Below are 26,712 nucleotides of genomic sequence, written 5' to 3' on the forward strand. Positions count from 1 at the left end.
ACATAGCATTTCTGGCGAAGTTGAAAAGCCAGTATCGTGAGAAATATGCTACGTGAACTGCTCGCTCAAATGACCAAAAATTTTATGAAGTATTCCGAGCATAGCGTTAAGCATGTTGAATATACCTGTTTGTATGTGTTGGCACGTTATATAGTAAGCGATATCGATTAAATTATATTTCCGGCCTTGTAGGCAAGCGTTGACGAGGGAGTTGAAGGTGAAACTTGTGAGGAGTAGTGTATTTTATAACGTAAGCGATACCATAGCTAACTAGCTATTAATTACCACTAGTAAAATAAATCACGTCCTCTCGTTATTTCGACGTCGAACGTACTCTGTAGGGAGACAAAACATCTGTCAAGCGCGGAGATCAGCTCGGACGCTTGAAACAGAACGCTCCTGCTGTGCAGCTGTTCATTTACTTTCAAGCGTGCTGTCTGACATTGATAAAGCTATGAATGCAGTTGAAAGATGACGCCACCGAATCCCCTTGTTGACTGGGAAAGAGTTGGAGACCAGTTCTATAGAAAGTCCCGGATCTATGACGCCGTGTTTGATGAAGATGTTGAGCTAGAGAATTATATAGCCGTGGGTGCTCCTTACGGTGGCGCTATAGGTATCCTCACTGTTAATATTCTTAATGAAAACTTATTCTCACCGAATATATAGCTCTCCATCGGGACGAACGAAGGCTGCAACGATACAGAGATGCTCAAACATCGAAGTCAAGCATTGACATCTATTCATGCTCGGGACAACGTATATGTCGAATAAATGTAAGCTGTTATACCATTTCATTAGTTCACACATTTCTCAAAGTAAACTGACACTTGCGCAGTGGGATCATGGGTCCATTCGTGGCCTGGGATGGTCCGACGACGAGAGACTGTTGGCCATCACTGAAGACGGTACGGTCCGTTGCTACTATGGCCTCAGCGGAGACTTCACTCCGTTCTCATTAGGATCCGTGAGTAAATGATGCATATTTTCTTCTGCTTGCGTCATATTAACTGGTTTCCAGGTAGCGGAGGAGTATGGCGTAGTTGGGTGCCGATTTTGGTCTACTGGGTTTGTTGCTTTGCTATCAAATAACCAACTTGTTGCGGTATCGCACTATGATGAGCCACGCCCGAAGTTGCTAGCTCAATCTCCAGAAGGCGAGATTAACTCATGGTCATTGATTCCGCCTACGTATACCCTTTCCAGGTCAGTTGAGGTCTTGCTTGCAATAGACAAGACTATATATGTTGTGGATGCCGCAGACTGTGAGGACCGCATGCTACAAAATGGGCCTTTCAAGCACGTTAGTGTGTCGCCAAATGGACTTTTTGTGGCCTTGTTTACCGGGGATGGAAAACTATGGGTCGTCAGCAGCGATTTCCAGAACAAGTTTAGTGAATACGATTCTCATGCTAGAACGCCTCCTGGTTCCGTGACATGGTGTGGGAATGATGCTGTTGTTCTTGCCTGGGAAGATGAAGTTCATGTGGTTGGGCCTAATGGTGCTTCGGTGAAGTATTACTCCCTATTCGTATCTATTTTACGATCAACTCTAACCGGACGATATATTAAAGACACTTTTATGATGGTCAAGTCCACATAATTCCAGATATTGATGGAATCAGGATTTTAACAAATGATGTGTGCGAGTTTTTGCATAAAGTACCGGGTAGGTTTTCAAAGTTACTCTAGTTTATCTAAGTATGCTAACATGAATCAGATGCCACCGAGGAAGTCTTCCGGCTTGGGTCAAGTGCGCCAGCTTCGGTTTTACTTGATTCTGTTGAGCAGCTTGAGAAGAAATCATCCGCTGCGGACGAAAATATCCAGAGAATCCGTGCTAACCTTGTCGAGGCTGTGGATACGTGCGTATGCGCTGCCGGGTACGAATTTAACACTTATTGGCAAAAGCAATTACTCAAGGCAGCTTCCTTTGGGAAATCCATCCTAGAACTTTACAACAGCGACGAATTCGTCGATATGTGTGAGAAACTCCGGGTCTTAAATGCTGTCCGTGATTATAAGATTGGCCTACCAATTTCGTACGAGCAGTACATGCGGCTTACTCCCGAAAAGCTCATCGAACGCCTGATAAACCGCCGTGAATATCTTCTGGCTATTCGTGTCTCAGAGTATCTACACCTTCCTGCCGACAAGATCTTCGTTCACTGGGCGATTCAGAAAGTCAGGTCATCTACTGAAGATGATGACTCAATTTGCCAGATAGTTGTACAGAGACTTCAAGGAAAACAAGGAATATCCTTTGAATCCATTGCTCGGTCAGCTCATGAGGAAGGCAGGTCCCATTTGGCAACGCAGCTGCTAAACCATGAACCGCGTGCTGGGAAACAAGTTCCATTGCTTCTCAGTATGGAAGAAGACACTCTCGCACTCGACAAGGCAACTGAGAGCGGAGACACAGACCTTATCTTGTTTGTCCTTCTTCAGCTTAAACGCAAACTGCCTCTAGCTACCTTTTTCCGGACATTAAATAACCGACCGATTGCTTCAGCGTTGGTTGAGGCATCTGCAAGGCATCAAGACGAAGAGCTATTAAAAGATTTGTATTATCAAGATGACAGGGTGATTGATGGGTCGAACATCCATCTCAAAGATGCGTTGAAACAAACGGATCTACACAATAAAACTGACAAACTACGGGTTGCCGCAAGGCTGCTATCAGATTCCAAAGACACAGCCGTCCAGGCACAACTCAAATCATTAAATGATGCTGCATACCTCCTAAAAATCCAGGATGGGTTGGATAAAGAACTTGCGGATAATAATGATTTGTTCACGGGTTTGAGTGTTAACGAAACCATCTACAGATTAATACGTTCTGGATATGGAAAACGAGCCATTAAAATCCAAAACGATTTCAAGGTGCCGGAAAAGACATACTGGTGGTTGCGCTTGAGAGGTCTTGTTGCGAAAAGAGATTGGGGTGAACTAGAGGATTTGAGCAGGACCAGGAAGTCCCCAATCGGATGGGAGGTAAGCTAACTATCCTCTAGAAGCAGATATCCCCCCTTATTTGTTTTAATTGTCACTCCTTTGTCAAACTTTCTCCGCCTAGAAGCTAACTTTATCACAATGATAGCCCTTTTATAATGAAATTCTTGGGGCAGGAAACACGAAGCTTGCATCCGTGTTCATCCCCAAGTGCGTTTCGTTGACAGTGTCTGAACGGATCGAGATGTGGATGAAGTGTGGAATGGTGACGAGGGCGGGCGAAGAGGCTCTGAAGGCAAAAGACCTGAAGGCTCTCGAGAACCTTAGAGTCCGCGTTACCGGCAATTCTGTGCTAGAAATTGACCGCATGATCAACCAATTAAGGCCAAAAAGATGAAGTATTATTGAGTGCGTGTTGTCGGCCTAGCAATTAGGTGATGTCTTCGTCGAGCTCGAGTCCCGGCTGCTCCGCTGTCTCCGTCGGGACATGTGTCGAGGCTTGAGGCGCAGGAATCGTTGCCTCAGCCTCCATCTCGTCCATGTCGTCAATATCTACATCCTTAGCCTCTTCTTTTACTTTTTCTGGCGCACGGTTTATCTTCTTGTTTAATTCGTCCCATGTTGCCTGCCGTAAGCACTCGGGTTAGATTCCCCTCCATAATATAGTGTTTTTGCCATTTCTCACCTTTCGGGCTTTGACGCCAGAAAACTTGCGAACGCTCTTGGTAACTTTTTTCTCTCGTTTATCAAGGACTACCTCTGCTCGTTCCAAGCCCTTTTCCTGCCGGAGTCGTTGGGCTCTTGATTTTGGTTTTTTGCTCTTCTTTGACACCCCAGAGTTATGCTGGGTTCCAAGGACGGCTGGAACCGAGGTGCTAGTCCTCTCTGCCCGGGGAAGCGAAGTCAATGACTTGTCAACGTTTACAGATGGAGAAACCTCTCGTCTTGCTGCTCGGGAATGTACTGATTTTGCTATTGGCACTTGTTAGCTGGTGTCTTCATGAATAACAACAACGGTTCTTAAGCAGTAAAATCACCCACATCTTCCATTGGACTTCAATTTAGGTGTTTTCGCCATCCTGGATCTACCTATTTCTTCGTGGTATAACAAAATAATTCCTTTTGAACCTCCCGTGTTTGAATGTACTAATTCACATTTCTTGATTATCTTTCTTACATTATTCCGTTGTGGGGGAGAAATGAAAAGAAAGTAGGGAAAAATAGGGAAAAAAAAAAAAAAATACCCGGCTAGGCAGAAAGACCAGTGACGCAACTTTTTAACTAGTTGAATTTCAACAACTTGCGCCTTCTGAGTGACCCTCAAACATCAAGACGTCGCAGAAGACTCTCCGTGCCAACAGCAGCTCACTACCTCACCGACCTGCGGAAAGATGCTTGATGCGAGATCCAGGGCACCGTCTGAGACGTCAAGATATGCCGGCTAGTGACAGTCGCGCCTGCGCATCTCCCTAAGCCCGCCGACCACGCATTCTGTGACATCCAGCTATGAACTCCTACCCGGGTTACCACTACCCTCCCAGACAGCGAGCCAGCATACGCGGAAACCACCATGATCCTCCTTCCAGACACGCTGGCGACAGGACTTCCTTAGTATACGCTCTTGTTTCTCTGGCGTCCGTCTACTTCCTTCTCTACACCTTCGGTATCTCGCCATACTTTTTTCCTCGGCTGATCTGGAAAATCGTCGTCTACTGGACCCCGTCGCGGCTTGTGGCTGCTTTGGATAAGGACAAAACACGGAACAGTTCGGCTTCGGACGAGTCTTATACTGGTTACCGAAATTTGTATGAAAAGGGACAGGCAATGCAGAGAATCATCGGTCACACCACAACTTCCATTATTCCGTTGCTTCCGCGGTCAAGAGCGTACACCAGCCTCAGCAGTGTGCTACTGGGGTCCAACGATGTCTATCCTGCGGGGCTCGGGAACTGGGATAATTCCTGCTACCAGAATTCCATAATTCAAGGCCTTGCCTCCCTTCGTTCGTTGCGAGAGTTCCTGGGATTGAACATCCAAAACCTGGGGCACCGCCACCCACTTTCAACACACATTGCTCTGAGAGTGATCATAGACAAGCTTAACGATCCCGAAAATGCTGGCCAGAAGTTGTGGTTACCTGCGGAACTCAAGTCTATGTGCAGTTGGCAGCAACAGGACGCCCAGGAATATTTTTCCATCATCGCAGACCAAGTGGATAAAGAGATTCGTGGAGCATCAAAGGGGATTACCAGTGATATCGGCCTCAAAACAGTTCGGCAAGATGGTCACCGCGCCGAAGCGACTTTACCAAGTCCTCCTTTGACCGAAGATGGTCAGGCAACCCCCGATGAGCCAGATACAGATCGGAGCTGTGTACCTTATTGTAGCCCGTTGGAGGGGCTTCTGGCCCAGAGAGTGGGGTGCATGGAATGCGGCTGGACCGATGGCCTCTCACTTATTCCATTTAACTGCCTGACGGTTTCTCTGGGCAAAAAATGGGAATATGATATCAGGGAGTGCCTTGACGATTATACCAGCTTAGAAACCATCGAGGGTGTGGAATGCGCCAAATGTACCTTGCAACGGACACAGGCGCAGCTCGAACAGCTACTAGGCAAAATCGACCCAGTGGAAGAATCACAGGAGGAAACAGACTCGGGCAAACTCAATGAAGCGTTGAGAAGAAATGCCGAATCGAGGTTGAATGCAGTTCTTGAATCACTTCAGAATGACGATTTTAGCGAAAAGACATTGAAGGAGAAATGCCACATCTCTTCGCGCAATCATGTCGCCTCAACAAAGTCGAAGCAGGCGGTAATTGCAAGGCCACCCAAATCTCTAATTATACATATCAACCGCAGCGTCTTTGACGAAATGACGGGTACACTAAGGAAGAACTATGCGGATGTGAGGTTTCCAAAATCTTTGGATTTAGATGAATGGTGTTTGGGTACCATGCCAACAAACGGCGATTCCAAGGACGAGGTTGTCGAAACTTGGGGTATAAATCCCTCTGAGTCGATGCTTCCTCGGCCAGAAAGCGAAATCAATGGCTTCGATAGAAGATATGAGCTACGAGCTGTAATCACGCATCACGGACGTCATGAGAACGGCCACTACATTTGTTACCGAAAATATCCTGTGGAGTCGTTCCCTATTGAAGTTCCCCAGCCCGTCATTGAGGCTGATGGGATCAAGGAAAAGAAGGAACACTGGTTCAGGCTGAGTGACGAGGACGTCACCTTGGTTAGCGAGAGCAGTGTTCTCGCTCAAGGAGGCGTGTTCATGCTCTGCTATGAACTGGCAGGGTCATCGCCTGAAATTAGTAGGGGTATCTCCCAGGCGGTTCCTGGTAGAGATACCAAGTCCATTAGTGGATCGCAGGTGGTTGAAGATGGGATACCACTTGGAGAAGTACCACGCGGGCCCGGAAGTGTCGCAGAGTCTCGAGCAGACGAGACCGACTGGTCTAGGAGAACCAACACCGATTCCGTATCATCACACTCTTCGAACCTTTCTGAAAACAGCAGTCAGTCTTCTATTGGAAACGAGGAGCCGGTCATCGACAACAGACCACAGAAACCGGCCACGCCTATGAAAACATCGAACGGGTCAAATATTGGCTCGCATGAGAATCCAAGTGCCTCCTCGGTACCACAGATGATAAAAGCCCTGTAGTGGAATCAAGACTCGAAGACATATGCCGACCTTTCTGGTATATGTCGGTGAAGTGTCTCTCTTCTATCTAATGATACCCAGGATCATCATGATAACGGCGTTCGTTGACTCCTTATTTGCTATTTCATGTTCTTCTGGTGCACTTTCTGGCATGGCGTTTTGCTTGTATAATATGCGCTGCTCTGCATGATCAGGCAAGGAGTAACAGCTGAGACCGAGCTGTTTGGCCAACAGTTTCTATTCGTTCAAAAGCAGTATATAATGTTCTTGGGAGACGACGTTTGATTTCTAGTTACGAATCAAAGACAGCTTGCCATCCACAGAATGTGTAACCAAAGTGACGCTTCAAGTAAACGTTATCTCTTCAGCGCCACCGATCCTTTTTTATACGTAAATGCCTTGTCTCTTCTTAACCAGGTATTGCATAGGTATAGCTCAGAACACGCCGGCCCTCTTCATGACATCCTTGAACTGTTCGATGGTGACACCCGACTGTATCCCATCCCCTCCATTGGCTTCTCGAATCATATCCTTCATCAACTCCTCACTCACGTCCTCCTTCAAACTCTTTGCAACAGCCCTTAGATGAGACATAAGTATAGGCCCCTCCGTCCCATGCGTAAACAGGCTATACGCATGCTCAACCTCGGCGGATATCGAGTCTTCGCTCCGATTATGTAGTTTCAGCGCCGCCACGGACAGGAAATGCTCGTATATCACGAACCCTTCGCCCGCCGGATCTACAGCAGAGATAATAGATCTCAACTCGGCGTTGTCTGTTGGCGCGAGGCCCAAGGCTCTGTGGCATCCAAGGCATATCAGTGACTATTTTGAATATGTAGGTAGTGTTTGTCCCTTCGATCGTCTCACATTAACGCCCGACGCACATCCCGGGTCGCAATAACGCCCTCTTTCTCCGAAGCATACTCCTCGTTATCGGTTACCGCGAATAGATGAAAAGCTTCTCTGATCTCTGCTTCTTCTTCACTGGTGATATTATTCTCTTTCGCAAGTTTCGAGAGCCGCGGTTTCTTCTCCTTCGGCCCTGCAGACGAGGCTGCTGCACCTCGACGTTTCGAAGGCTGCGGATCGCATCAGTTAGTCTTCTATTGGACGTAACATATGTAATACAGTGTAGATAGGGGGTTGACGTACCATGCTTCATGCCATCTTCATCCGTCTGAAGAGAGTCGCAGTTAGTTGATCCTCAAGCCTCCAAAGCTTGGCCCGGCGTTGTCACGACGTCAGCTTTCGTACTCCTTAGGCGCCGCCTCTGGGCCTTGCTTTAACTAGCCCAAGCGGACTCTTAGGGGCCGGCCTTTAACTAAAAGAAAACATATGAGAACGTCTTGGCGGCCTTCTTTAACTAAAAGCCACCGAAGAGGCGCGGCCTCTTGCTGCCTGTCTGTCTACTCTCCAGCGGGGCATAAATATCTTTACATGCCTGATATTTGTCTAGCTAATATCATTTACGCCCAATATCCAGTTCGAGATGGATGTTATACTATACGTTTATGACCTTTCCAAGGTGACCTAACGTCCCATCCCTGCGATGCCTCCACACCTGCTAACCGTCATATAGGGACTTGCCAGAGATGTACGCCGGGAATTTGGTCTTTTCCCTCATTTTCTGGCCGAATACACAGCTAACAGAGATCCTTCTAGCTCTCTCTCCCATTGACAGGCGTGCAGATAGATGCAATATACCATACATCCATAGTTCTGGACGGGACAGAATACTTCTTTGGCAGAGGTATCCAGCAAGCGGCTCCTGGCTCAACTCATCATGGCCAGCCGATGGAGACGATTAACCTGGGACGTACTGATCTGCCCTTGGACGTGATATCAGAGTACATGGAGTCATTGACTGAGACTTACCATGAGAGTGTATGATATACCCATCCACCTTCGTACATAAATGTGAGGCGGAGCTCTAACATATATTCGTCTCAGTCATACGACCTGTTCCTTCGGAACTGTAACAATTTCACCCACGACCTAGCCACGTTTCTGGTTGGCAAAGGGATTCCAGATCACATCAGAAATCTCCCGGAGACCTTTCTTAATACCCCCTTCGGCCAGATGATGAAACCTTATATCGATGGTATGCTCCGCGGGGCTACCCAGGGGCCTGATATTCAACCTACACCTGTATCAGTACCGGCAAGAACAGCGGTAGCGGGGACCAACCTAGCCCAACAGCCTCCGAGAGGTCAGGTCCAGAATGCCTCAACGCTTGGGGAGGTCGAAAGTCTACTTGCATCGGCAAAATCCTCATGTGCTGTAATATTCTTCACTTCCTCCACCTGTCCTCCTTGCAAAATAGTATACCCAACGTACGACGAACTCGCAGAAGAAGCTGGCAGCAAAGCCGTCCTAATTAAGGTGGATATCGGCCGAGCATATGATGTGTCTTCTCATTACCAAGTGAGGGCAACCCCAACTTTTATCACCTATCTAAAGGGCAAAAAAGAGAACCAGTGGTCTGGCGCAAATCCAGCAGAACTTCGAGGAAACGTACAGCTGCTTCTACGGATGGCCTGGCCGCCGCACCCTCACTCCAGCCTCAAACTTCCCAGCTTAGAGCGTCATATCGATCAATATATTTCCTACAGGAAGGTTCCCCCCTTAGATAAACTATTGTCAAAGGTCGGTGCTGCTGCTAGCGATTCCAACATCGTTGCCTTGGTCAACTTTATCAAACCATCGAATACCGACCAGCCAAAACCTCCATTGCCGGATCTCAGCCAACTTACCTTCTTTGTGAAGACAAAGTTCGTCTCCCTTCCGGCAGAAACACATTTTGCCATTCTGGACCTCTTTCGAGTCGCATTTGCCGACCCGAGAGTTAGCGGATACTTTGCTGAGGAACACGGCCATGGAACCATATTGACTCTCCTGTCCCGGGCAAATGACCTTGCAGACACCCCATACAACCAGCAGCTTGTTATGACACATCTAGCATGCAACCTGTTTACATCTCACCTCTACCTAACTCAGCTTTCAAGCCATGACGCCCTCCGCCACACCTGCATCAAGCTTGCAACAAATGCCCTACTAGACCACCGCAGCAGTCTCAGGGCAACGGGCACTTCTCTTATCTTCAACCTTGCCGCGGCTAATCACAATAAAAGATTGCTTGATCCACCAGAGGCGGAAATTCTACCAGAAGCTGACCAGTTTGAGCTAGTTGCGTCAGTAGTCGAGGCTATCCGGGCTGAGCAGGAGAGTCCCGAAACTCTGCACGGCTTGCTTCTATCACTAGGCCTCCTAGTACACCATGCACCGGCTGGGGGTGAGGTGGTAGAGCTATGCATGGCGCTGGAGGTTGAGTCGGTAATATCGGAGAAGACAGCACTCGATGCTTTCAAGAAGGAGAAGGCCCTGTTGCAGGAGATCGGCCAGGAGCTCATTGGTAAAGGCCTCAGCCTGAACTAGCTGGTCTTTATCCATCTTTGTCCCACCTCTACCCATCGTTTCATGCATGCATCGTGTAGCTATCGTATAACCATCCCATCCCCAGATACTTGCATGTAAACCCTAAAACACCCGATCACGTGACTGTTACCCTGGCAACGCCGGCCGCTCTCACAGTAAGCAAAGCCGCGAACTAGATAATCCAGCAAAGCCTGTGAGACGGAGCAGATCAACATCCTCAAAGCCCGCCATAAAACAGGCGCTTTTCTCAGGCTGTCCGCCAGAAGGTCAGACCGATTCCTGCTGTCTCTGCACCCGCCGCGATTCTGAGCCGTGAGTTCCTCTGTTTTTCGTCTTCTCCGCCACCAGAACACAAAGAAACAGCAACGGAACTTCCCCAGCTTTTTCTTCTACAGGGGAACCGCCTGTCACAGGATTCCAAGGGGCTAACACCTGGTGTTTTTAGGGAGCTCACGAAGAAGTCCTTGTCCGCGAGAAAAGCTGTATTAGCATCGATATCCCCCCTCAGCGCTCCTCGTTTGCCCATTGTTATAATGCGATTGCCTCTGTGACCACCTCCCACACCCCCAAGATACAAAGGTAACCCTACATCATTTATTATATCAACTTATATCAACATCCACACGGGAGACGCCGAGCGAGGCCAGGTCTCTTCCGCTTACACCCATTCCTCTACACCTCTTCCACATCACAGCTCTCTTTCTTTCTTTTCTTCTTACCCTTCTCCTCACTCTACATGTTTCATAACCACCTTTCTCGACTTCATGACATTCTCTCCGAATTTGCCCATATATTAAAGTCCGACAGTAGGAATATGGCCCTGGATCCACGCTTCTACAGCAACATTGGAGGCCAATCTGATCAGTTTGCTTCCCAGGGCAGAGTTTGCACTCCGCCCGTCGAGTCTCCGGCACAATATTATTATCCCGGCGCGACACCAAGCATGGCCTCCTTTACGTCCGCATCATCGGCTGCGTTGAGATCGACCGCGTCCACACCTTCATTTCGATCGAGAGAAAGCGTCATGGCACCCGCACCTAAGGTCGACGCGCCAATAAGCAGCGGAGGAAACGTCAAGGTCGTTGTGCGTGTCAGAGCTTTTTTACCGAGAGGTTTGACCCCCTACATGTCCCCCGTTTGGATACAGATATTCTACTTTTTCAAGCTTAATTCTAACGTAATTGGGTAGAAATAAGTAATGGGACGGAATGTTTGGTTTCGATGAACCCTCGGACACAATCGACGACGTTGTCTGCACCAGCGTCTGCTAATGCGAATGTCGCTAATGCAAGAGCCCAGAGCAGAAGTAAAGCCGTTGAAGACAAGAGCTTCACATTTGACAACTCCTTCTGGTCACACAACAGGGCAGATCCACACTATGCCGAACAGGAAGATGTTTATAATTGTCTGGGTGAAGAGTTTTTGGACCACAACTTTGAAGGATACCACACATGTATATTTGCATATGGACAGACGGGATCAGGGAAGAGTTATACAATGATGGGTACTCCGGAGCAGCCTGGACTGATTCCTCGAACATGTGAGGATCTATTCCAGCGCATCGAGAACTCAAACTCGCCGGATATTACTTACAATGTCCGTGTTTCCCATTTTGAGGTATACAACGAACATGTCCGTGACTTGCTAGTTCCTCGAACAGACCCTCCATATTATCTTAAAATCCGAGAGTCCCCCACAGACGGACCATATGTGAAGGATCTAACGGACGTACCAGTTCGCAATATTGATGAGATTATGCGTTACATGCGGAAAGGTGACGCATCTCGCACAATTGCCAGTACGAAAATGAACGATACCAGCTCAAGATCACATGCTGTTTTCACCATTATGCTTAAGCAGATTCACCACGACTTATCTTCCGATGAAACTACGGAGCGAGTTGCCCGTATCCGGCTGGTAGATCTTGCTGGTTCCGAACGGGCCAAATCCACGGAGGCAACTGGAAAGAGACTGCGAGAGGGTTCAAATATCAACAAGTCATTGACTACATTGGGCCGCGTAATTGCGGCTTTGGCAGACACTAAACAGCGCCAAAATGGACGCAAGGCCAGGGATATTGTCCCCTACCGAGACTCCATTCTCACCTGGCTCCTCAAGGACAGTTTAGGTGGGAATTCAAAGACTGCGATGATAGCATGCATTGCCCCAGGGGACTATGACGAGACACTCTCGACACTTCGCTACGCCAACCAGGCCAAACGCATCCGTAACCGTGCTGTTGTCAATCAGGACCATATTTCTGCTGCACAACGAGACGCTGAAATCGCAGAGATGGCCGAAATGATTCGTACGCTGCAGCTCAGTGTTAGCCAGCAAGCAGTAACGAAGCGAGAAAGCGAATTGCAAACTGAAAAACTAGAAGAGTACCAAAAACAGGTGACCAGGATGCAGCAGTTGATGGAAGAAATGAAAATGGTCAGTGAAACCAAGATCAGACAACTTCAGACCGAAAACGAGGCTCTCCGTCTTCACCTTAAGCTGGCATTAGAGAGCTTGAAGAACCCTATACCTCCGGTACAAGTACCCAAACAGAGAAACAGGCAGAGTAGTGTCCGGTCCTTGCTCGCAAAGGATGAGGGTAACATCGAAATACTGGAGGAAGATGCAGAGAAGGAAAACACTGCCCCTCCGGGCTTTGATGACCAGATAGGAGACAGCAAACCTGGACTTAGCCGTTTCGACCTGGAAGCCCTTGAAGTCCAAGCTGAGATGGAAGACCTTCTTTCCGACCTGAACATGTTCCGCAAAAAACTTGCTGACGACTGTGAACGATTTGGCGTCAAGAAGAGACCTGCCCGGCCTAGCCATGCTGCCAGAAAGGTACTCGGTGAACTTGAAGCCAACAACAACTGACAACTGACGATGAACGACAAACCTATATGACGAGAAACGAGACCTCTGACCTGACCTCACTTTTCTACTTCAAACAGATACGATCCTTTCTTTCCTAGGGGGAGCCTGAGGCTTTTTGGTTATGCTAGTGGTGTTTTCAAGGCCGCAAGGCAGGACGGGCGTGGAGTACTTGCATGTTGAAATATTCGAGCTGTTCTTTTCCTTCTTCTTCTTCTTCTTCTTCTTCTCCCCCCTTTTGATACACCACCTTTCTTTTCCTTTTTGCCCTCTTTTTCTATTCCCCCCCCTTTTGTGATATTTCCTTGTCGACTGGTGGAATTGGCAAGATAGCCTGTGAATAAATAAATGAACAAGGGCTGTCACTGGGTCCTAATATTAATTATTGAACCTGACTGCTCTTCACTGTAACGATAGTCACTCACGTACATATATATAACTCGATCTCTGCTGTGGTTTCTGTACCATCTGCCCTGTCCTGTCTGCGTCTTGGCTGCAGTTGTTGTGTCTGATAGCTCTAGTTACGAGTGTCCACCATGACTCAACCTCCGGCGCCAGCACAAAACCCGCACACCACCACAATCACCATAACCTCAACCACCACCGCAAACGCCTTCGCAAGAGAAGAAGACTCGAGGGCTACGGCCAGTGACTGCAGCAGCGAGCAGCTTGCCATCCCGATATCAGACACAGCTAGTACAATGGCAACCCCGCAAGACCAAGCAAGCGCTCCCACTCCGCCCGCGGCCGCGACACAACCAGGTGCGCAATCTACTCCACCAGTCGACACAGCACCATCAAAAACTCCAAAGCCCGCCAGCGCTCAAAAACAGGCAAAGGAGAAACCAGCTGCTCCGGAGGGCACAGAGAAGCTCTCCGGCGCTGAACTGAAGAAACGAGCAAAAGCCGAGAAGGCTGCGAGGCGCGCGAAGGAGAAACAGGAGCGTCCTCGTCCCACAAGCGAAGACCAAGAAGACGATACTGCTCCTTACGCTGCTTCTACTGGTTCAACCGTTTCTTCAGCTACTTCGACACCGCAAGGCCCGTTGACGCCAAAGAAGGCTGCTTCTATTAAATCAGATACTTCAAAGTCGTCGAGCAAGTCGTCAATAACAAGACATGGCTCAGTACATACGTTACCTACCCCGCCTGCGCCGGTAGAGTCAACATCATCTAAGAAGAAAAGAAGAGAAGTCGTTGATGAGAAGGTCGTTGCTGTGTTTGGCCATTTGCCCTGGTATACGAGGAGGACTGGAATCGCGGGCGCAAACAAGGATGTTCATCCTGCGGTGCTGTCGCTTGGAATGCAGATTAAGGACTATGTTGTTTGTGGGAGTAGTGCCCGATGCGTTGCTACACTCTTAGCGTTCAAACGGGTACGTCAACCTTTAGCTGTCAATATTTCCGCACAGGGTGAACTAATTACTGATTGTTTCCTGTCAAGGTTGTTCAATCGTACATTACACCTCCAGGAACATCCTTAACCAGACACTTGACAACTCATCTAGGCCACCAAATCGCCTTTTTGGCAAGTTGCCGACCCCTTGCAATCAGTCAGGGAAATGCAATCCGTGCTCTAAAGCTGATTGTCTCGTCTATTGACCCTTCTGTTCCCGAACCAGATGCTAAACAAGAAATTTATGATTTCATCGACAATTTTATTCGTGAAAAAATCACCGTTGCAGGCCAGGTCATCGCCAATAGTGCTGCCGGGAAGATTGATGATGGTGACGTTATACTCTGCTTTTCCGGCAGCAGTGTGGTCCAGAGGACGTTGCTCACTGCACATAAACAAGGGAAAAAATTCCGTGTCTCAATCATTGACACCCGTCCTTTGTTCGAAGGGAGAAATCTTGCCCAAACCCTAGCTAAGGCTGGACTAAGGGTTCAATATTCTCTAATCAATGGAATAAGCCAGGCTGTCAAAGATGCGACGAAAGTTTTCCTCGGTGCGCATGCCATGACCAGTAATGGCGGTTTATTCTCCAGGGTCGGCACTGCTCTAGTAGCTATGTCGGCCAAGGAAAAATCAGGAGGCATGAATATTCCTGTCATTGTATGCTGTGAAACTATCAAATTCACCGACCGTGTTGCACTGGACAGCATAGTTGTCAATGAGATAGCCGAGGCCGATGAACTGGTGGCTGCCGAACCATGTACAACACTTACCGACCTCCCTCCACCAGTCACAAATGTCAAGCCCGAAACATCCAAGGGCTCTTCATCTTCTGCTATTGAAATACCAGCACATTTGAAAAATCCCAAGCTTCCCCTCGAAAATTGGCGCGAGATGCCTAACCTGCAGCTCTTGAATATTATGCACGATCTTACCCCTGCGGAATACGTTGACATGGTTGTCACAGAGATGGGAAGTTTACCACCCAGCGCTGTCCCGGTTGTCCACCGAATGAGCACCGAAAATCAGAACTAAACTGTTAGCAACTAGTTAGCTGTGAGGTCCTGTGCATTCCAGGGCTCTAAATGGCAGCTTTTATCAATTCAACGCAAATGAGCACCAAGTTGACCAGGTTGATGATCGCGAAGGAGCCAATATCAGTTTTCTATTATCTTTTCGCGGTTTTATTCTGTTGGCAATGAGGATCCTGTGTCGTGTCTGTATTTTATACGTTCCAGTGTCCTTCTTTGCATTGATTTACAAGGGTATGAAGCATACAATCTGCGGGTATGTGGCGTCATGGAATAAAGATGATAACGGTCAATAAGATAATAGGGGGTTTTGCCGGGTTTTTCTAAAAGCAAATACGAATAACAGATTCTTTATATTATTTCGCTTGAATGTATTTATTAACTCTGTGGCCCTTGCGTCGGGAAGCGCGGTGATTTTACCACGTGATTGTAAAGTTAAAACAGTGAGGCTCAACTTTAAAATAGCTTGATATCAACAACAACATGAGTCTGCGAAGTACGAAAGTACAAGAATATACTAAGATAGCCCTGATAAAACAAGAAGATGGTACATAGTAATCCTCCTAATCTCTTTATTTATAGAAGCAATGGCTAAACTACTCAAATAGTCCAAAGATTCTTCCGCGACACACCTCCATCTCCACCATCCGCGTCTGGCGGATGTGTTTGAAGACTTCAACCGCCCACATACCTCGTTATTCACTCCTTCGTCCATGAAAACATCTGATTCCCAGCAACAACAGCAAATAAATGCGATGAATGACCTTTCATCTCCCGCCAATATCCCCTCATTTCTCCCTATAGAGGATATATTCGTACAGCCACAGTTCCAACCAGTTAACCCCGAAGATGAAGACGATGTAGTTCCGGACCAGCATGCTGCATTTGGCATTACCAGAGCCATGGACTCAAGGAGGCAGGTTTCGTGGCGGGATTTGGGACTAGAAGAGTTGATGAGTGGTATGCGGCTGGTGCAGGGGGAGAGAGGCGAAACCAGGCCTGCTCGAAGAGGGAATAATATTGGACTAGGCGCAAGGGGCGGCACAGCAGCACTTCCGGGAAGTAACGCAAGGAGGAGGAAGCGGATGGTTTGTTTAAGATGATAATATTACATCCGCCTGTCATTGAATTTTCAGCCCTAGCGGTTTTCATTGTTTATGGAGTAGGATAGATACCCTGGGTATGTTTAGGATTCATACATTATTACATGTTCTCATCAATATCTCATCACAGAGACCAGACTCTGAAGTAATAAACAGTAAAACGCCAAAATCATGTGCAAAATGCGTTTAGATGCGAATTATATCAACCCTTGCCCTCTCGTATACTTTGTGCCCTACAAATTTCGACTCCCGTTCTTCTTCAGTGAGCCTTTGAGGATGAACAGCAACTTGTGCATAAGTTCCAGGACCTCGCCGCTTGGATAATTTCCCGGGATTAATGACAAGCACACTTTCAACAACCTACGTTGACCCGTTAGACAAAACATAGGAATATGTGAGGATGGACTATACTAACCTTGACAAACCCCGGCAAAACGCTGGGGGTTACTAGGATATCAGGCCTTGCCTTCCACCAATCCCCAAGCTTAAGATATCTAGTATCAAGCATAGATCCTATTTGGAGATTTTCTTCAACGCCAGATTTCGGGAGGTTTTCCCGGGCTGTTGGAGGGAAAACTGGAGAAAAATGTCTCTGCTCAATTAGATACCTTGGCAGACGGCTCAATAGATCGCTTTCACTTGGCCGCCCGCCCACTACCTCCTCTCGTCTCAGCTCATACAATGAGTCAGAAGCACACAGGCCCACCATGATTTCGTTTAATGAAATAGCAACAGGGTTTGTGACGACTTTCGCCTGTTTAGGAGGCAGGCCCAATTCTTTTTTAGGAAGGATTTCCTGTGGCCATGAAACATGTTTGCTAACAGCATCTCTGACCGAAGGTATCAGTATTATGTATATATTCGGTACCTTTGAAGCAAGCTGAGTTAATGGTCGCGAGATGCAGTGTTTAAAAAGGGTGGTGAGGGTTGCAGTATCCGGATCTAAGCCCTTCAACTCCGGAAGGTCAAAATCACCTGCCGCAATAAGAGGGTGCTCCAAGTCTATGAACGGCCCCGTTAATATGAGCGCATCAACACATTCTTCCGCAGCTTTCTCACAGAGGGCATTTAGAGCTTCAAACGCTAAGTTATCATCTGTTGTATAAGGGCCAGCTGCGAACATATAGTTCAATGGCTGATCACCAAAGCTGTCAAGCTTTTCGTTTGTGGCTTCCACCTCTGATGGAAGTGACACAGGCAGTGGTAGTAGTGGAATAGTCAACACGTCGAATACTGTGAAGTACTCTCCAGAAGCATTTATACCTCGGAGAGCCACAATCTGGCCAGGGAAGAAGTTTATATGTTGGAGTTTATCGATCTTCAGTGGTACCCGTAAACCGGCCCCTGTTCGCCTAGAAGTTTCGAGGACAATAGAAGCAGTATTCAGCTTCCCTTCAGGGCTATCTGATGCTATTCTTCCCACGGCAACAACCTCCCGTGTGCTTTGCTGAGCGGCATTGCCAAAAGCTGAATCATCCAGTTTGTGGTGGCTCTGAACTACCATCATGAACTCGTCTATTCGGTCATCAAGAATTTCGGAAGCCTCCGACAACTTCATCGCCATGGGTTTATACGAAAACTTCTTGATGTCGGTATTGGCTGTCAGCCTAATGCGGGAGTCCGAGTAGGGTGCCAGAGGGGCAGATGGCATGCTCATATTAGGGTTAAGCGTCTCGATAACTTGTCCACTGTTTTGGCGTGCGGAGAATGGGGTAGATCTGTTCCAATTGTTAGCGGCTTCTAATGGTGTGTGAAAAAGATTCCATACGAATTTCCGTTAGTGGCACTATCGGCAGTGCGTAATGGCGTGCTCACGCTTCCTGGCGAGTCTAGCTTCGTGCCTTTATTAAATCTTGAGTTTGTAGGAGTGTCAAATGCCTTTCGTTTTACGGCGCTTCCTGTCGAGCCACTTGCGTTCCTTTTCGGTGTATTGGGTGCAAAATCATCTAACCTTAAATGATATCAGCATCTCATAAGCCAACATGTTTTCTCTTGCAGTAATTACATATCAAATATCCCCTGGTTCGCTCCAGCAACAGGACGAGGTGCTGCTGGCCCCGTAGTTCGTTTCTCTGTCCCCCGCATTTGGGTCTTTGCTCGCGATTCTCTCTCTATAGCATCATGAAGGCTGCGCTTGAAGGAGCGAACAGTGTCCAGATTCAAAACCGTTTCTTCACCGGCCATTTTCAGGCAGTAAGATTCCCACTTGTAAAAGAGCTCCTGAGGTTCAATTGCGTGGAGTTGCAGAATGGACAACAACTCGCCCAACACGTCCTGGGGAAGGCCATCGGGAAAAGAACCGCCAAAGAGCTCGTTCAGTTGCTCCGTTGGTTCAGCCATTATCGACTGAACTATTCTTATATGGGTATGTAGTGCTTAATATAAAGAAACCGCCGGCATCATACAAAAGAATCGAAGATGTCAAAAGTTGCCTATTTTGGCATTCTCGACGCGTTTAAAAAGACGCGCCTCAATTAACGAAGGCGGTGAGATTCTGCCACTCGTAGCTCCCCTGGAAACGAGGTCTTGGCGCCCTTTTCTCCTGAAGCAAGTAAGAATATCGTAATAATAACACAACAGACGACGAGCAACCGACAACCAAGACGACGGCTAAAGAGAAGAGCAGCCTGGGTCTGTTATTTCTGCTGCGCTTGGTCAAGACGCTCTGCTTCGGTCTGGGAAAGGCAATATGGCCTCTGAAGGCACGGCTGCACCGCCACAAGACCTTGCAAAGGAGAATGTTAAGCCAGAAGGAACCATGCAAACGGAAGCGAATAAGAATGAAAAGCCCGAACCCGCAGAAAAGACCGTTGATATCTCCGACCTTCCGTTATCCGCAGCTGACGGACTGATTAAAACTCTCTTTCGCGGACCACTTGACTCTTGCAAGCCTACCCCGCCAGCAGAGCTAACTGCCGAACAGAAATCTAAGTACGACAGCCTCCTAGCGTTGGTGAGAGGGTGGACCACGATACCGACTACGTCAGCAAAGAATGCACCTCGTGAGCCACTCAGTGATGACGAATGCATGTTCCTCACACGAGAATGCTTACTCCGATACCTTCGTGCTACAAAGTGGAACGTTGCTAGTGCAGAGACCCGACTGCAGGCGACCTTGACATGGCGTCGCGAGTACGGCGTGAAGGAGCATACTCCGGAATACATTTCAATTGAGAATGAGACCGGCAAACAGGTGATCCTGGGTTATGACATTCATGCTAGGCCCTGTTTGTACCTTAATCCTAGCAAGCAGAACACCGAACACAGTCCCCGTCAGATCGAACATCTCGTCTTCATGATTGAACGTGTCATCGATCTCATGGGCCCTGGCCAAGAGTCTCTTGCACTGCTCGTGAATTTTAAGGAGACCAGCTCTGGACAGAATGCGACTTTGTCTCAGGGAAGACAAACTCTGAGCATCCTACAAAACCATTACCCAGAGCGCCTCGGCAGGGCTCTAGTTATTAATAGTAAGTGCTTTTATAAAACGCCTTCTTGCTGTTTTACAGGATCTGTCGTCTAATCTATAATCCGTTGTAGTGTCCTTCTTCATTCTTGGCTTCTTCAAGCTGATCACTCCTTTTATCGACCCGCTGACGAGGGAGAAGTTGAAGTTTAACGAAGACATGCGCCAGCATGTTCCGCCTTCTCAACTCCTCAAAGCAACCGGTGGAGATGTTGAGTTCGAGTATGACCATTCTGTCTACTGGCCAGCTTTGAATGCCCTAGCTGCTCAGAAACGGCAGGCCTACCGTGAGAGGTGGATTCAGGCAGGCAAATTTATAGGTGAACACGAAGACTACCTCAAGGGGGGATCCGGAAAGTGTCTTCGAGAAACACCTCCCACAGCGGCCGAGGCCGAGCTTGAGGAGAAAATGGTGAACTTGGCTGTTGGCAATTCGGATAAGTCCCAGCCCGCGACCACTGCGACGATTTCCTAAACCTCTCTCTTCCTATGATATATATTAGGCCCTTGTTTTATTCTCTGAACCTAGAAACGTGCATTATAGCTTGAGCATGCCTGACACTGGATCTGGCCCATTGCATCTTCCGTTGTTGCATTCCTTTGCTTGCAGGTTTAAAAGGCGTTTTTTTGCTCATCTGATTGCATTATCCTCTAGACCAAGATATAGTTTCTTAATAGCATTTTCATTTGACAGTGTCCCTTCCATAGTCTCTTTCCGTTTTCAAGCTCTATGTTGTCTATAGATTGGAACTCAATCCAACGTAGGTTGCTGAATCAGCATATTCGGAACATTGTTCGGGCCGCGCGTCTGCCCCATCCAAAAATGGAAACCCGAACAGACGGGACGCCGGCTCGCATCTTCTTGACGCTGCAACTTTTGCCTTATATCAAGTATCACAAACTCCCTGCTTCCGGTGTCTCCTCAGTATTTCCCCTGCTGCCGAGCAACTGGATATCTGCGCAAGGCCGATAGCGTCTCAATTCCCCCAGGATCCGGGGCGCAAGCTAGCCTGTAACCTTGGCTGTTCCAAAGGAAAGCAATATCTCCCCACCAAGCAACAACAGCTTATCGATCGTGCTGTTCCACCTCTTTCCCTTCCCCCAAACACAGAGCATCCTACATCTCAATTTAGTGCATGGCTGTGGTGACTCCAGATACAGCTTCTCTGCTACCCTTGTCTTCGATCGGAACCCCAACATCGGCTCCTTCACATCATCCTCAGACTCAGTAGCACAGCCGCCCACGTACCAAGTGCCTGTAGAGCTGTACCTCTACCGACCGCAAACCCCCCTCTTATCTTCCTCCTACCTACCCAATTTTTCGAATAATTGAATAGCCGCGGGGCTTTAAAGAGTGCCTATGCTAAAGCTTCCAGTGTGGCAAAGCTAGCCTTTCTCTCTTTGTTTGGTAAACGGACGGCTACCTAGTTCCGTGGAATAACTCGAGTATGGAAGATTCACTATCCCGGCAATATTCCAGCCCGACCCGGCACTCCGACTCCCCGATTTCCAATGCAGGGAGCTCGCATGCTCATAGTAGGTCCAAGGGCAGTCATGAAGCCCCCTTTGTACAGCCATCTTCCTATCTACGACCCCAAGGTTACTCGCGACCAACGACCCCCACACAGCAGGAAAGAGTATTTGATGACGATGAACGACAGGCATTGGTAAGCTCCTATGCCCCCGTATCTATTTCCTGTTATATCCGTTTTATGTTTTTATTCTTTGTCTCTCCCTTGTTCAACCTTTACACCATCTTTCCTACCTCTATCCAACCCAGCTTCCAGCTGTGGCATGGACTGTTCCTATGTCCAGCGGGCTACAACCCTCCCTAGATTTCAGTTCTCCCTGGATGCTCTCTACTGGGTTATATACATCTATACTTTCTGGCCTAGGACAAGAAAAAAAGTGATGAGGAGACAGTACATGTCCAACTTATATATACCCCGGCCAATCCCCAGATTCGAAGATACAAGACACCCATCCTCATCCCTTGTTTAAAAGTTATAACAAGAATATAATCCGTTTTCAACCGAACATATTCGTGCTCGTTCACGCTGCGTCTTCTCTGCCTGGTTTAACTCATTCGTCGTTACTTGTAGCGTGCCATTCGAAATTTCTTAAAAGTCCGCACAAGTTATGACGTGCTGCCGCTCAGTTTCCGACTTATTGTATTCGACACCTCATTATCAGTGAAAGAGAGTTTGAATATTCTGATTCAAAATGGTATGTTATTCGGCTGTTCGCTTTTCTCACTCGAGCCTCATGCCCTGTTATCACCCGGCAAAAGTCATTGGCTAACCAATAATACCAAATTCATTATTGGCATATAGGAATTGTGTCTGCACCTCTTTGGGATTCTACAACATCGAGGTTCGCAGGTATTTTGACAACGTCCGACTATATTAATGTAATTCAGTATTACTTCCAGCACCAGGAGGCTTTGGCAAAGATAGACCAGTTTCGGCTGAATAGTCTCCGAGGTATGTATTGGGACCCCATCTGCACTTCTACCTATGAGACTCGTTACTAATGTATTCACAGAAGTTGAACGAGCGCTCGGCGTAGCGCCCCCAGAAACCATATCTATTGGTCCAGAGCGCCCATTATACGAGGCGTGTCGCAGCATGTTATCATCCAGGGCACGCCGTGTACCCCTGGTTTCATATGACAGTCAAACTGAAAGGCCATTGGTGGTCAGCGTACTTACGCAATATCGCCTTCTTAAGTTTGTTGCGGTGAATGTGGCAGAGACACAAAAGCTACGGAAGCCGCTAAAGGAAATCAATCTCGGAACTTATACCGACATAGTTACAGCTTCCATGGATACCCCTGTGATTGATGTTATACATAAGTTGGTTGAAAGGAGCATATCAAGTGTGCCAATTGTTAACAGCGAAGGTATGTACCATTTTGAAACCCCATAGTAGCGGCACATCGCTAACCATGTCTTGGAAAGGTGTTGTATACAACGTATTCGAAGCTGTCGATGTGATTACGTTAATCAAGGGAGGGGTATATGATGACCTCAATTTAGAGGTAGGGGAAGTACTGAAAAAACGCTCCCCCGTGAGTACCAAACCTTACCCTTCCGAACTTGTTTAGCATATTCCTAACTAAGGGATGGACAGGACTTCCCTGGAATTTATACCTGTTCAGTCGATGATGGGCTGGATACCATTCTTGACACCATCCGGAGATCTAGGGTGCATCGCCTGGTAGTTGTCGATGACCAGTTCCGTCTCCGAGGAGTCCTTGCTTTAAGTGATATCCTTCATTACCTACTGCTAGATGGTGAACAGGACGAGCCATGATAAATGATGTAAAAAAAAGAAAAAAAAGAAAAAAGAAAAAAGAAAAAAGAAAAGGAACCATGTGCATGTGCATATAATTTGGCGTTTCTTGTTCCTGTTCTTATGGACTCGTTCATTTTCTTACTTCTCTTCTTCCTTTTACCTTACTCCTCAATTGACCATGGCGGCGTTGGGTTGGGATTAATGCATTACAACGTCATATGTGCACTGTCTTCGTTTACCAACGGTTTCATTTCCACCTTTAATGGCCCGCATATATATGTGATTTTGGCTTCAAGGAAAGCTCCAAAACACACATGTCTAATGTTTTGGGGTGGGCAAAAGAGCCCGAATAATAAGGCATTGGGTAAAACGGAGATTTTCGGCGTTGATGATGCATGAATAGAAGACCGAATTATGGAGGCTGTATGGAAATAAGTTTTCTGTTTTGTCTTTTGCCTCTTGTACCTGAACCATTCGGTGCTGTCCATTTTTTAATATATGTATCTATTTTCTATTCACTGCAGATCTTGCCTTCTCCCTTGCTGTGAGTCTTCAGGGGAGGAAGGATCTCACCCTCACTCCTGGGTAACAACTTCCCCTATCTCTAGAAATGATATATATATAAGAAGATGTAAATAATAGTAACGAAATAGCAAAACCATACAGATTTGACGAAGGATAAAGGAGAAAATGGGCCTCTCCGAAGCATATAACTATTTGACAAGTTTCTATACCAAAGCAAGACGGAATGCAAGGCGACAGCGGAGGAGGGCTAACACCTCAGGCGACAGCCTTAGGTCGTCCTCTTCCCAGGAAGTCTTTCATTCGGCCGTGCTGTCGCCAAAAAAGGTCCGGGATTCAGGCATACCCACCGATAACAGAGGAGAATCTACGCAGATATCAACAAGAACAACCGAGGCACACAGCGACCATCCTCCTATGGTCGAGTTGCGAAGTACCAGTGCCGTAAACCTGGTGGCCCAGTTGCAATCTCACCTGTCAGAAGGGGATAGCCTTATGGACAAGCCTGCAGATAAGCCGCCGGCTATACCTGATCGCTCTCCAAATAGGCCCAAGCTGCCACACGGATACAATAATCCTGACGCGCAGACTACGGCCTATCGGGATACCAAGACAACGAACCTCGCCCTCACCACGGGGGAAGATGTATACAATGGCATGGGGATATCAAGCAAGACCAGCAGCTACACAGCCCTGTCGGAACAATCGAACATGACCGTGAACCATGATCCGTCAAAGCGAGCTTTCAGTCCGTTTGAACCAGCAGTCCCGGTGACACCATCTGAAGCTTATTCAAACCCATTTTCCGACAGTAAAACAATGAGTGAGCCGTGGGCAGGGTCACGGAATGTCCTTGTTCCCTTGGGGTCTTCTCAATGTTTTGCTCATGAAATGGAAAACTCGAACAACAGCTATGATAACTGTGATCGAGACCAGGCACTCGGGAGAGGTGGTAGGACGCACTCCGTACGAAGGAGCGGTAGCAGTGCTTCCTCTGCTTCAGCGCGCCCGCGGCTGATGGATGGTAGCATAGAAGAGCGAAGGGGCTTGATTAAAGCACAGTCACTTCTCAAATTCAATGGCTCTGCTCGGTATCTAGGGCTGGATGTAATTATCTCGAAGGAGGTATCACCAATGCCTGGTATAGGTAGGGCAGAACATTCCATGATGAAAGCATCTTATGGCCGAATAGACACTAACTTCATGTGGTCACAGAAAACGATACACCCGCAAGGCAAAGCTCGCTGCTTAACCGGCTGCGTAAGGTCAAGTCTAACCTGACGGTTAAACGTAAGGATGGCAGTAAACACAGCTTGCGACGTATCAAAACCATGGCGAATATAAACGCCCATGCTGAATTTGGCATGCTCGAAGGAAGGGCAATTGAAGATCTTGCACGACTGGGAGGGGAGAGTAATATCACCTTCCCAAGGGAATATGAGCCAGGAATACTCCGTCTTCCCACTTGCATAGCAGCTCCAATCCATTTTCTGCTGCAACATGGTAGGTCCCCGTGCAACCGAGCCTCTTCTTCAAAAGGGTATTTGACAGCTGATGAAAGATGGTTCTTCCTTTTCAACCAGGCACTTCTGCACCATACGGCTACGGCAGCGCATGCGACGAGTCGGTTGTTCTCGCGCTCTACAGCCATTACGCAAATCAAATAGTAAGAGCCGAACGATCAAAGGACACGATCAACCGAACTACGAGGTCGATTCGCCTTCCATCGGGTTATGTGTATAAATGTGCTCGAACGAAGGGCGATGCCCACGTCCAGGACATATCCACAGTGCTTAGGCACTTCCTCTGCGAGCTGCCTGGTGGTATCCTCGGTTCGTCCTCCCTGTACAGCGTTCTAGCGCAGATCCACGACAAGAACTTCACAGAGATGAGAGACCTGCGAGATCCTGGCCGGAGGGAATACATCAAGGGCGTAGCAGTGCCCGTAGCGGCAAAGGTCCGGATGATCACTCTGGCATTGCTGGCGCTGACGACGGACATGCAGTTGGAGCTAATCTGCGCGATCTTTGGCCTCCTGGCATTGACTGCAGACGAGTGCGCAGACCGGAAGGTCTCGCACCAGTATCTTCACCCTCCAGGGACGGGATCGTGTGATTTCTGCATGACACTTCCGACGCCGCGCACTCTGGGACGAGTGTTCGGCTCCTTTTTATACGATGTGAAGAATGTGCGCGAGCTTCAACCGACGGTCCAGTTTAAGCTGGCGGAGGGGACACAGTCAGCGGACGTGGCGACAATGCTGATTGAGTTATGGAAGCATATCTCTACACAGCTCCGCAGATGGGAGGTCCTTGAGAATGAATGATGTTGTCGTTATCTCTGTTTTGTTCTGCTGAGCCGTAGTTGTTTGTGGTGGTGGTGATAGTCGCAATCGGTTTCCCCCTTTTCTGTGCATCCTTAGTTGATTAACAAACGGCGAATCATGATATGAGGAAACACCTTCCTATAAAAAATAAAACACAATGATAATCCCTGAAGCATCTGTCGGCGAAGGAAAAAAAATAAAAAAAAAAAAAAAAATAAATAAAAAAAAAGACAAAAAAGAAAATGCTCCCAGCCAGGTTCGAACTGGCGACCTTCAGATGTCAGAACAGTTTGAGCTGCTCCTCATACTTAGTAATATGAGACTGACGTGATAACCAACTACACCATGGAAGCTTGCTTGATGCAAGACGGGGCGGCGAGTGGGGTTTTCACCGGCACTGCCCAGCACACCCGCAAGGCGAACCTCATATTCTCCTCATATTCGAAGGTGATATCTAATGGATATCTGCCACAGATTGAGAGCCACAGATATACGATATACCCATCCGGCACGCAAGTTAAGGTACTAGAAGTATTCTCCTGTATCTACTCCTGCCAGGGTCAGCACAGCCCAAAAACCTCGCAGTGAAGCTGGAGTGCAACCAAGTCATCTCGCCGGCTAGATAATTAAATC

The 26,712-nt window shown here is 47.8% G+C and overlaps 13 protein-coding genes and 1 pseudogene across 14 annotated transcripts; 9 read left to right on the top strand and 5 right to left on the bottom strand.

Annotated features, from left to right (window-relative positions):
* Positions 1-845: 845 nt before the first annotated feature.
* Positions 846-3,003, top strand: ARB_03358 (uncharacterized protein; the record flags this gene model as incomplete). Its single annotated transcript, XM_003010611.1, has 4 exons — positions 846-908; positions 1,022-1,502; positions 1,610-1,669; positions 1,721-3,003. 4 exons carry the CDS (start codon positions 846-848, stop codon positions 3,001-3,003), a joined length of 1,887 nt encoding a protein of 628 aa, XP_003010657.1.
* Positions 3,004-3,382: 379 nt separating this feature from the next.
* On the bottom strand, positions 3,383-4,030 carry ARB_03359 (uncharacterized protein; the record flags this gene model as incomplete). The annotated part of the gene is made up of 3 exons (XM_003010612.1): positions 3,383-3,577; positions 3,638-3,924; positions 3,994-4,030. The coding sequence occupies 3 exons, from the start codon at positions 4,028-4,030 to the stop codon at positions 3,383-3,385; spliced, it is 519 nt and encodes a 172-aa protein (XP_003010658.1).
* Positions 4,031-4,458: 428 nt separating this feature from the next.
* On the top strand, positions 4,459-6,630 carry ARB_03360 (uncharacterized protein; the record flags this gene model as incomplete). Its single annotated transcript, XM_003010613.1, has 1 exon — positions 4,459-6,630. The coding sequence occupies one exon, from the start codon at positions 4,459-4,461 to the stop codon at positions 6,628-6,630; it is 2,172 nt and encodes a 723-aa protein (XP_003010659.1).
* Positions 6,631-7,065: 435 nt separating this feature from the next.
* On the bottom strand, positions 7,066-7,795 carry ARB_03361 (uncharacterized protein; the record flags this gene model as incomplete). Its single annotated transcript, XM_003010614.1, has 3 exons — positions 7,066-7,455; positions 7,518-7,690; positions 7,786-7,795. The coding sequence occupies 3 exons, from the start codon at positions 7,793-7,795 to the stop codon at positions 7,066-7,068; spliced, it is 573 nt and encodes a 190-aa protein (XP_003010660.1).
* Positions 7,796-8,715: 920 nt separating this feature from the next.
* ARB_03362 (thioredoxin, putative) lies at positions 8,716-10,068 on the top strand (the record flags this gene model as incomplete). The annotated part of the gene is made up of 1 exon (XM_003010615.1): positions 8,716-10,068. One exon carries the CDS (start codon positions 8,716-8,718, stop codon positions 10,066-10,068), a length of 1,353 nt encoding a protein of 450 aa, XP_003010661.1.
* A 1,221-nt stretch (positions 10,069-11,289) lies between these two features.
* On the top strand, positions 11,290-12,942 carry ARB_03363 (kinesin family protein; the record flags this gene model as incomplete). Its single annotated transcript, XM_003010616.1, has 1 exon — positions 11,290-12,942. One exon carries the CDS (start codon positions 11,290-11,292, stop codon positions 12,940-12,942), a length of 1,653 nt encoding a protein of 550 aa, XP_003010662.1.
* Positions 12,943-13,475: 533 nt separating this feature from the next.
* On the top strand, positions 13,476-15,370 carry ARB_03364 (uncharacterized protein; the record flags this gene model as incomplete). Its single annotated transcript, XM_003010617.1, has 2 exons — positions 13,476-14,264; positions 14,384-15,370. 2 exons carry the CDS (start codon positions 13,476-13,478, stop codon positions 15,368-15,370), a joined length of 1,776 nt encoding a protein of 591 aa, XP_003010663.1.
* A 709-nt stretch (positions 15,371-16,079) lies between these two features.
* On the top strand, positions 16,080-16,469 carry ARB_03365 (uncharacterized protein; the record flags this gene model as incomplete). Its single annotated transcript, XM_003010618.1, has 1 exon — positions 16,080-16,469. One exon carries the CDS (start codon positions 16,080-16,082, stop codon positions 16,467-16,469), a length of 390 nt encoding a protein of 129 aa, XP_003010664.1.
* A 186-nt stretch (positions 16,470-16,655) lies between these two features.
* On the bottom strand, positions 16,656-18,120 carry POL12 (B subunit of DNA polymerase alpha-primase complex; the record flags this gene model as incomplete). The annotated part of the gene is made up of 2 exons (XM_003010619.1): positions 16,656-16,829; positions 16,885-18,120. 2 exons carry the CDS (start codon positions 18,118-18,120, stop codon positions 16,656-16,658), a joined length of 1,410 nt encoding a protein of 469 aa, XP_003010665.1.
* Positions 18,121-18,470: 350 nt separating this feature from the next.
* Positions 18,471-18,809, bottom strand: ARB_03367 (uncharacterized protein; the record flags this gene model as incomplete). The annotated part of the gene is made up of 1 exon (XM_003010620.1): positions 18,471-18,809. The coding sequence occupies one exon, from the start codon at positions 18,807-18,809 to the stop codon at positions 18,471-18,473; it is 339 nt and encodes a 112-aa protein (XP_003010666.1).
* Positions 18,810-19,158: 349 nt separating this feature from the next.
* ARB_03368 (uncharacterized protein) lies at positions 19,159-20,410 on the top strand (the record flags this gene model as incomplete). The annotated part of the gene is made up of 2 exons (XM_003010621.1): positions 19,159-19,939; positions 20,010-20,410. The coding sequence occupies 2 exons, from the start codon at positions 19,159-19,161 to the stop codon at positions 20,408-20,410; spliced, it is 1,182 nt and encodes a 393-aa protein (XP_003010667.1).
* A 2,152-nt stretch (positions 20,411-22,562) lies between these two features.
* On the top strand, positions 22,563-23,630 carry ARB_03369 (uncharacterized protein; the record flags this gene model as incomplete). The annotated part of the gene is made up of 4 exons (XM_003010622.1): positions 22,563-22,836; positions 22,895-22,974; positions 23,067-23,229; positions 23,269-23,630. 4 exons carry the CDS (start codon positions 22,563-22,565, stop codon positions 23,628-23,630), a joined length of 879 nt encoding a protein of 292 aa, XP_003010668.1.
* A 291-nt stretch (positions 23,631-23,921) lies between these two features.
* On the top strand, positions 23,922-26,079 carry ARB_03370 (uncharacterized protein; the record flags this gene model as incomplete). The annotated part of the gene is made up of 3 exons (XM_003010623.1): positions 23,922-24,900; positions 24,969-25,419; positions 25,605-26,079. The coding sequence occupies 3 exons, from the start codon at positions 23,922-23,924 to the stop codon at positions 26,077-26,079; spliced, it is 1,905 nt and encodes a 634-aa protein (XP_003010669.1).
* Positions 26,080-26,322: 243 nt separating this feature from the next.
* Positions 26,323-26,432, bottom strand: ARB_03371 (annotated as a pseudogene). Its single transcript has one exon. The product of its transcript is annotated as a tRNA-OTHER (tRNA).
* Positions 26,433-26,712: the final 280 nt, after the last annotated feature.

Source organism: Trichophyton benhamiae (assembly GCF_000151125.1).
Source record: "Trichophyton benhamiae CBS 112371 chromosome Unknown contix01456_5.r1.exp, whole genome shotgun sequence".
Classification (NCBI taxonomy): Eukaryota; Fungi; Ascomycota; class Eurotiomycetes; order Onygenales; family Arthrodermataceae; genus Trichophyton; species Trichophyton benhamiae.